General features: G+C 48.8%; 2 protein-coding genes across 2 annotated transcripts in view; one reads left to right on the forward strand and one right to left on the reverse strand.

Moving 5' to 3' along the window:
* Positions 1 to 729: 729 nt before the first annotated feature.
* LOC115408913 (peptidyl-prolyl cis-trans isomerase FKBP1A-like) lies at positions 730 to 4,293 on the forward strand. Its single transcript, XM_030119882.1, has 5 exons — positions 730 to 886; positions 994 to 1,041; positions 2,221 to 2,333; positions 3,242 to 3,417; positions 3,612 to 4,293. The coding sequence occupies exons 1-4, from the start codon at positions 850 to 852 to the stop codon at positions 3,371 to 3,373; spliced, it is 330 nt and encodes a 109-aa protein (XP_029975742.1). The 5' UTR covers positions 730 to 849; the 3' UTR covers positions 3,374 to 3,417; positions 3,612 to 4,293.
* A 178-nt stretch (positions 4,294 to 4,471) lies between these two features.
* The window catches only part of snpha (syntaphilin a), a 7,697-nt gene continuing 2,778 nt past the window's right edge, over positions 4,472 to 9,390 (reverse strand). Inside the window, exons 2-5 of the mRNA XM_030119869.1 lie at positions 8,460 to 8,576; positions 8,223 to 8,354; positions 7,155 to 7,304; positions 4,472 to 7,060 (exon numbers count right to left, since the gene is read on the reverse strand). Of these exons, the coding sequence (XP_029975729.1) occupies positions 5,800 to 7,060; positions 7,155 to 7,304; positions 8,223 to 8,354; positions 8,460 to 8,503 (1,587 nt within the window). The 5' untranslated portion in view covers positions 8,504 to 8,576 and the 3' untranslated portion in view covers positions 4,472 to 5,799. The remainder of the gene's footprint in view (positions 7,061 to 7,154; positions 7,305 to 8,222; positions 8,355 to 8,459; positions 8,577 to 9,390) is intronic.

Below are 9,390 nucleotides of genomic sequence, written 5' to 3' on the forward strand. Positions count from 1 at the left end.
CTCCTGGTTTCCTGTCTCCTTGCCTCCTGTCTCCTCCTGTTTCCTCCTGGTTTCCTGTCTCTTTGCCTCCTGTCTCCTCCTGTTTCCTCCTGGTTTCCTGTCTCTTTGCCTCCTATCTCCTGGTTTCCTGTTTCCTTGCCTCCTGTTTCCTCCTTCTTTCCTGTCTCTTTGCCTCCTGTCTCCTGGTTTCCTGTCTCCTTGCCTCCTGTCTCCTCCTGTTTCCTCCTGGTTTCCTGTCTCCTTGCCTCCTGTCTCCTCCTGTTTCCTCCTGGTTTCCTGTCTCTTTGCCTCCTATCTCCTGGTTTCCTGTTTCCTTGCCTCCTGTTTCCTCCTGGTTTCCTGTCTCCTTGCCTCCTGTCTCCTCCTGTTTCCTCCTGGTTTCCTGTCTCCTTGCCTCCTGTCTCCTCCTGGTTTCCTGTCTCCTTGCCTCCTGCCTCCTCCTGGTTTCCTGTCTCCTTGCCTCCTGCCTCCTCCTGGTTTCCTGCCTCCTTGCCTCCTGCCTCCTCCTGGTTTCCTGTCTCCTTGCCTCCTGTCTCCTCCTGTTTCCTCCTGGTTTCCTGTCTCCTTGCCTCTTGCCTCCTCCTGGTTTCCTGTCTCCTTGCCTCCTGCCTCCTCCTGGTTTCCTGTCTCCTTGCCTCCTGCCTCCTCCTGGTTTCCTGCCTCCTTGCCTCCTGTCTCCTCCTGTTTCCTCCTTCTTTCCTGTCTCTTTGCCTCCTGTCTCCTGGTTTCCTGTCTCCTTGCCTCCTGTTTCCTCCTGGTTTCCTGTCTCCTTGCCTCCTGCCTCCTCCTGGTTTCCTGCCTCCGCTCGTACTGTAGGGTGGTCGAGAGGAAGAGAACCGCAGAGCGAAAATGGGAGTTGAAATTGAGACAATATCTCCGGGCGATGGTGAGATTTATTCCGTTTTGTGTAAAAGATGAACGTTATATCTACTTACGGAGTGTGCGGCTTTTGTGTTTTACATCGGATTTCACTGGTTTTCTCCTTTTTTACAGGACAGACATTTCCGAAGAAGGGGCAGCGCGTCGTGGTGCACTATGTCGGTGAGTGCGGAGCTCAGGGCAGCTTTTATATATACATTTTTTTATTTCATGTCGATTCCACATCCCCCGTTTGTCCTTTTAGTGGATTATGTATGAAATATGGGAGTGAGTAGAAAGTGAAGGCTGCTGCGGCTCACTGCGGCGGGTCGCTGCTCCTGCTCCGTTAGCATCGCAGCTACCATCGTGAGCCCGTTAATGAATCACCACCGCTGTCTTTTGCTCATATTAAGCTAATACGATCACAGTGCTGGCGTGATTGGTCTTGTATTTATGTAAATAGCCCGCAGTTTGATTGGAAATTGCTCGTTTTTATTAGAAAGGAGAGTCCAGTTGTGGTCAGAACGGTATCGTAGCTAATGCAAGCTAACGCGCAATGTTAGCTTTAGGCTGGCGCAGAAAAACTGAGACTTCCTTTCATTAATGTTCACATGAAACCCCATAAAGATTATTTTAGTCCTGTGATATCATTCATTTTGCTGGAAACGAGTAGAATTACTGTGTTATAAATAGTAACGCGGCTGTGATTGCGGAGCCTGAAACGGGCTCGTTACCCGTTACTTTCCTGATCTGATCGCTGCTGCTGAATTTTTTTTTTTTTTTTTTCTGTTTCATTCAAATCAGCTCAAAGCGGTTATCTTTTCACTAAGCTCCTCTTCGCTTATAGAGGTCTCGGTAGAAGCAAGGTCACTGTAATACTGTAAAAGCAGTGGTTCTCAACGTGTGGTGTGCGAGCCCCTGCGGAGGTCACCAGAGAGAGGCCTGTTCTCAGACGGTCTAAATTAGATCAGGAAAAAAGCATTAAGAGGTCAATTTGTTGAATCAAGAGTGGATCTGGCATACTGTCCATTCTGCGTGGATGCGTCCGCTACTGTAATGATTTTTAGGCGTCAGACGGCTGATCTTACATGTCTCTCTGTTTCCTCTCATTTCTCCCACACTAACAGTGGTAGGATCAGAAAATATGATCAAACGATAAACTTAATATTGCAGATGGTATTCCCTATTCATTTGCTTCATGATTCTCATAATGTATTTTTTTTTTAAAGAGTGGTTTGCTCTCATTTTCATCGTTACAGCTATATTTGAAATATGAAGAATTGCCACATCATATGCACAGTCAATAAATATGATTTGTTCATTGCTGACCTGCCAGCTTGGGTTTGTTCTTTTGTTTTTCAGGCACCCTGGAAGATGGAAAAGTGTTTGATTCTTCGAGGAATAGGGGAAAGCCGTTCAAATTCAAGATCGGACACCAGGAGGTGATCCGTGGTTGGGATGAGGGAGTAGCCCAGGTGAGAAAGAGCTTTCAATTTCTTCTTTCTTTTTTGAATAATCTTTTAAGCACACTGAAATGCTCAATAGAGGCAATTTCCAGGTGTTCTGTTAATATATGTGTAAGTATCAATCACTTAGGTTTTTTCTAATAATGTTTGATTGCAGAGTAATATCTGCTGATTTTGGTCTTAAAATGTCATGTTGGTTCTCATATGGAAATGAAATGATGAGAAGGCTCTTCGGGTATGGTGGCACAGTGATTGGGACTGTCGCCTCACAGCAAGATCTGCGTTTATTTCCAGGTCGATGCCTCTATCTCCTCCTCCTGTGTCTGTCCGGGTTTATTCCTCGTACCACAATTTCCTCCCACGCTCCAGCAGCGTTTAATGAATCTCCAGCAGTCAAATTGTGACATTTAATTGTCAGTTGGTGTGCCTGAAAGCCTGGAGGCTAAAATAAGACTGAAATGAAAGCCTGTAATGTGTGCACAGATGCATTTCTCATCAGTCCCTTCAACGAAATTACAACTATTGATCATGGAATTAAATGTAACACTCTTGTTAATAGCAGGATCCCACAATTTATTTTCCTTTTGAGATTTGTGTTGTTTCAGAATTTCCCTGAATGATTCTGAACAGAAGTCATCATGCGCACATTATTTTAACACCGTCACATTGCACCAGACCGACTGTATCACGGTGTAGGGAGCCGCTCTCGTCTGCAGGGGGAAAAAAGAGACTGTGAAGAAAAAACGTTTGACACTCGGCGTCCTCGCTGAGCAGCGACTTCTCTCACCTCCAAGTGTTTTGGTCCTATCTGAATGGTTGTTCCTGTGTGGAGTTTTCATGTTGTCTCTGTCTGTACCTGGGTTTTCTCCAGGCACTGGGGAGCGTTTAAAGGTCTAACGTCTCCCTCTCCCCCACAGTTAAGCCTGGGACAGCGGGCGAAGCTGATCTGCTCGCCGGACTACGCCTATGGCTCCAAAGGTCATCCCGGGGTCATCCCTCCGAACGCCACTCTCACCTTCGATGTGGAGCTGCTTAGTCTGGAAGCCTGAAGCTTGTGCACTCAGCTTTGTTTAATTCCACTCAAATTTTCAGGGTAAGAAGTGTCATTTGTCGCTGCAGCTCCACACACCGATTCTCTGACTTTTATTTGTTTGTGTTCAGCTGTTGTGCTTCACTCACCGTCGTGTGGCGACTAGATGGTGTAGACATAACAAGATCTGGGTGTCAGTGTCTTGTAATCCGCTCTATCTGCACTAAGACGGCGTTTTGTGTTTGTTGTCTCCTCAGGTTGTCTCCTATCTTGGGAACATGGAGGAAAAACGTTGACACATGATTCCTGCTGTTGATTCCTGCATAGGACCTATATGTCTATAGCTTCACTAGTTCACCCTCCTCCCCATTTAGATACGAATTGTGCTCCATCACTTGCTTTAAACCTTTTCCCTTCATGCTATACTTTAGACTCTTATACAGTAATAAGTCATAGGCCATCCCACCCCAATTACTTTTCCATATTCTGCTCTGTATTTTTATTGTGATGTTTGTTTTTTACTTGAAAAATTGACTGACAAATCGTGTCTGCCACCTGAACCACGTTTTAGAAGGAAAAAAACCGTGTCCTGAGTACTGAATCTCATTTCTGTGGCTTCGTGGCCTTTAGAGTAAATTTGTGTTGATTGTGGGTAATGAATTGTGTTGAAGTAAAAACAAGAACAAATCGTTAGTGAAGGTGAGTAGCTAAGTGGATAACCTTTGTGATGGTTAATGGGCTGAATTTGAAAAATGTACTGAATATATTGTTAATCAGGGTTTCACAAATCAAGCACATCCTTGCCATGATTTGCCTACAGCGCTCTGCAGATGAAACATTTCTTTTTTTTCCTCGCAGCATCATTTCTTCATTTATGAGATAAATGACTTTATCGCTGTAATGTTCACTGTTGCACACGTATTTGATTTGTGGGCCAAACTAGAAGAAAAAAAAAACCAATGTTGTGAAATGAAGGTTTTGTCTTTGTTGAAAGGTGTGATGATCTGTGGCTTACTCAAAACACATCGAAAGAGTTAATTTAATAAAAGCAGCTATTTTTCCTTCACTCCGCCCATCGTATGTCACTGCTTAACGTTTCGCATCCTCCACGCCGATTCATGGATCGATATTTGATGGTATCCACAGCACACTAATAATAAAATGAAAAGAAAAAAAAGTGAAAACAAGCATGTTTTATTTCTCCAGGGGAACAGGAAACATTGGGTACGCTGCATTATTCAGTCGTTTTCTTACAGACATCAAGCAAAACTGTAGCTTTAGAAGCAAAAGTCCTGCAACCTGAAAACTAATAAGGTGAACCGTCAAGGAGTACGAAGATCCAGCGCATCCTCAGGAAGTCTATACTTATCATTACATTCAATTCTCAAACATTAGGCAGACATCCAGTGTAGGAAAGGTTCTCACGTCGCTCCATTTGAAGGCTCAAATCACCAGATTGAAGAGAACATAAGTAAAGACACTCATGTTTGGTGGATTGTTTTATGTAACAAAGCTCCTTGGCCTTAAATCTCAATCTGCTGGAAGGTGTTTTCATTCCTCCTGTCAAATTGTGCTTCCTCTGCATGAAACATACATTTGTGGGATGAGCACTGCTGTGTGGACTCATCCGAGTCTTTAAAAAAATCCAAGCAGGATCCTCAAGCAGCAGCTACAGTTTCTTTTTTTTTTTTTTTTTTTGGTTTTTCTGTTTTCATTTGTCAGGGATTCAAGCAGCGTGCCTCATCCCACAAATACACATTGGATTCGGGCACGGCACCATTTCAAAGGAGTGATTCACTGCCGTGAAGCAGGATAAGTGAATCCAGCAAACACAACTGTACGAACCCTCTGTGTTTGGTTTCGGTATCACATTTCTGCCCTGCAGGTTTCAGGTCTTCTTGCTCCATTAGAGAAAATCAGTCATCATCAGTCTTACACCCCCTCCTTTTTCTGTTCCCAAACCCACAAGCAGTATATTACATTAAAGTTGATTTTCACATTTTGTGCAGCAACGGTGACGCAAAATCCTTTCCCCATGGTGACTTACATCCTTTTATTTATGAGCAATTTCTTAAACATTATCTTTAAAAACAGAGAAGCAGGCTGCTTCACTTACTTTTCTTTTCATAAAAATCTATATTTTGCCCTGATTGCTCATTAGGAAGAAAAAAAAAAAAAAAGAACCATGTTTCCGATGCAAGCAGAAGAACCCAAACGAACTGGGCCACATGCATATTGCAATAAAGACCATTGAAACTGCAGGCAGGAGCAGTAGAGAGGTTTCAAGAAGGAAAGAATTCAACGTACAACTAATCCTTTGTCCTCGAGGGCAAAGTGTTGCTATAGAATCACGAGGGGCTTTATGTAAAATACAAAAACCATAGAAGAGATCTCTAACTCCCGGCTGTCACCGTGTTGGAACGGCGCCGTGCCTGCAGGTGGACGTCAGACGGACGTCGCTCCGTTCATGCTGGTGGGCCGGCGCCCCCGGCCCGCGCCCTGCCGTCGCAGCGAGTGCAGGGCGACGGCGCAGCAGCCTCTCAGCAGGGACCCGATGTGGTACACGGGCACGACGTCGTGTGGCGCCCCTCGGCACAGCCACGCCATGGTCGGGACCACCGGCATCGCCAAGGCCAGCAGATCCACCAGGAAGTAGCGGCTCCAGTGGCAGCGCTGAGTGGGGCGGTCGGCGGTCCCTTCGGGGTCTTCGTTACTGTCCTCGTCCAGCTCCAGGACGGTGGCGTCCGGCCTCGCCGGAGGAGGGGGAGCTACAGGCCGGGGCTGGCGGGTCCGCGGCTCCAGCGGCGTCTTGGGTATCGTGTCGTGTCTGCCGGGGGACGGAGGATCTGCGGCGTAGGGGCGGTCGACAGGGGACAGGGGAGGTAAGGTCGATGGCGGGGGTTGTGGGCCTGACGGGGCGACGTCCAGTGTGGGCGACGAAATGACGCTCAGCTGCTCGGCGACGCTCTCCTCGCACAGCCAGCTCATGGTGGGGCTGCAGGCCTGAGAGCGCACCTCTGGCTTCCTCCCGGCGGCAGGAACCGGGACGGGGACGGGGTCGGACTCGGCGGCGGGGGCTGGAGTGCTCGCCGCCGCCGTCGCCGGCGGCTCCTCCTGAGGTAAGTGCAGGAACAAGTGATGGTGTGGGAGGTAGGCGTGTCCACTGCACCTGCAGCCGCTACTGAGAGTGTGGCAGGAGTGGGAGACGGGCAGCACGGCGCCGCCGCTGCACAGCCGCTCGTAGGTGGAGGAGCGCGGCACCGACAGCGGGGACCGGACGTGGCTCTGCGGGGGCAGCTGCTCCGACAGGAGCGCCGCCTCCAGGAGCAGGTGGGTCTGTCCCGCCGGGCGGGCGGCTCCGCTCGCCTCGGGAGCGTTGGAGCCTCGCTCCAGCTGCAGAGCCTCGCTGCTCAGCCGGGTGTGGGTGGCGCCGCGGGTTAAAGTGCTGGCCGGGGAGCAGCCGCAGGAGCGAGACCGGCCCCCGGGTCGAGCTCCCTGCAACCCTGAGTATGGCTTGTGGTCGTGGGCGTCTTGCTCACGGACGCTCAGATTGGTCTTGACGGACTCCACAACCTCCTGTAGGTGCTGGATCTCCCTGCGGGCCTCCTTCAGGGCCAGCTGGGCCTCCACGCGGTGGCACTCCTCCTCGATCCAGTCCTCCTGCATCCTGTACAGCTGCGTCCTCAACTCATCGATTTCACAGTCCCTGAAAGAAAACCAGCAGGTTGAAGGTCCATCAAAGAGATGAGACACCCCATCAACTAGAACATCAGCACCAAAACCAGGCAGAAAGGCGTCACCTGTGTTGTAGTCTCTCCACGTTCTCCCTCAGCCGGGCTCGCAGGTGTCGTATACACACCTCCTTCTGCTGAAGGGGCGTGAGGTACTGGTCCGGGGTCGGTGGTCTGATGCCATGGTTGTCGCTGCAGGACGTGTGCTTCGCCTGACGCCTGAATGTGACAGGGACAGCGCCCATCCGTCAGCACACAAACAACACTACTGCTGTGGTTTGTTTTCATCCGTGGTCCTTGGTTAGCCTCCACAGCCTTGACAGCTAAATTAGAATCATGTCAAAGTAAATATTTTTTTTTTACAAACTACACACAGACCACTGCCAAAACTGGCACAATACAAACGAAGGGAACAAGCAATATTGGTTAAACAAGTCAAACAAGAGAACCAAGTGTTTTTCTGTGTTTTTGAATTCTAAAGTTTTTTTGTGAAACTAATTTGTTGGGGTTTATAGTAGATTCAGCTTCACCAGATACTTTAGACGCTGCTTCTGGTGTTGAAGGGATTGCTCTCGCCTATATTAAAACATGCTTCTAATAATATCCCCCTTTACATAAATGGAGCTGAAGGGCCGCCGGAGTCTCAGCTGGTGAGACGCCTGCAGGAACTCGACCAGTCCATCAGAGGGCCGACTCGCTCAGACGGTCGCGGCCGCCAGCAGCTGTCTTGTCTGTTTAGACGGAATGCTTTGTGTGGACACATTCATCCGTCTTCCGTATCTGCTCCATTCAAGTTAATATCATGAGGGGTCAGCTGACTCTGAGGGACCTGGACAGATCGGCGGGCTGTCACAGGTCCAACAGAGAGAGAGAGAGAGAGAGAGAGAGAGAGAGACACTCATGGATTCACAGTTTAGGGAGAGTTTAGACAGTTTTTTTGGGAATTAAACAGGAAAACTCTGAGAACATCCAGGCAGACACCCGTGCCTCAGAGCCACACAGGAAGACTCTGGCCTCAGAGGCTCGGGCAGTGTGTGTGTGTGTGTGTGTGTGTGTGTGTGTGTGTGTGTGTGTGTGTGTGTGTGTGTGTGTGTGTGTGTGTGTGTGTGTGTGTGTGTGTGTGTGTGTGTGTCTCACCTGGGCGTACTGGGATACGTCCGAGCCGTGGGGCTGCCCTCCGGAGCCTTGACCCGACCGGGGTAGGTGTGCGTGCTGGAGGTGTCACTGTGGGCATACCGCACGCCGCCGCCTCCAGTCCCCACCGAGCGCCTGGCAGAGGGAACACTCGATATGTGGCACTGCTGGGCCACAAGTGTTTGGATGATGGGGGAAAAAAAAAAAAAAAAAAAAAACACGAAAGGAAAGGGACAGTACCTGCGCTGACCTGAGGAGGGCTTTCGACTCGGAGTGAGCGACATTGATGCGCGAAGTGACCTCCGACCTCTCCACGGCTGTCTCTATAGAGGGACGCTGGCAGCCCTCACTGCTGGACTGTCACAGACACAAACAAGAAAAATCTAAATCACATCGTCCGTCGAATTAATCTGAATGAATCCCCGAAGCAAAAAGAAAAGCTCTGCTTCGTCTTCAGCGGCGGCCGGCGGCGGCAGAGGTCGAACCCTGAAGAGTCAGAGTCAGCAGCAGCAAATAAAAGCTTCTTTCTCTGCTGACACAAAGAGGACACAGAGAGTCCAGCTGCCTCAGTCCTCCTCGTCTGCAGGGCTGCACACACACACATGATTAAACCTCACATTAGCTGCTGTCAAGAGTCATAAAGCAAACACAGTCTGGCATTTGGAGGCTGGCACAGTCAGGAGTCACTGGGGTTATTATCTGCAATGGATGAAGAGCTCGACGAAAGCTGCGATCTGTCTTTGGTGGAGTATCGCTCCGTAAGGTGATCATCTCACTAATCCTTTACATTCACTGGCGTATTTCAGCTGTTCTCCTCTGGGGCCAAGAGGTCAAGATGTTTCAGTGAAAACACAGGTTTTGCTCTGAATGTCCTTAAGGGGACTCACAGTGGGATCAAATCACCCCTTCACCCGGCGCCCTCCACTTATTGTTTCACTGCTCCTCCCTGAAACTCATTCTAGAGGTAGTATTTACTCTCCTGTCCACTAAAATGAATGATGTATAAGGGAACAGAAGGATCCAAAAGGAAAAACAAACAGAAAAATACCATTGAAACGAAAAATAAAATAGCATCAATGCTGTAGTCAGGATTATAAAAACAGAAAGCCTTCACATAAACTGTGATTATATAAATATGGATACAGAGAGATTTTCTGGGGAAATCCACCTC

Source organism: Salarias fasciatus, chromosome 20 (genome assembly GCF_902148845.1).
Source record: "Salarias fasciatus chromosome 20, fSalaFa1.1, whole genome shotgun sequence".
NCBI classification, from domain to species: Eukaryota; Metazoa; Chordata; class Actinopteri; order Blenniiformes; family Blenniidae; genus Salarias; species Salarias fasciatus.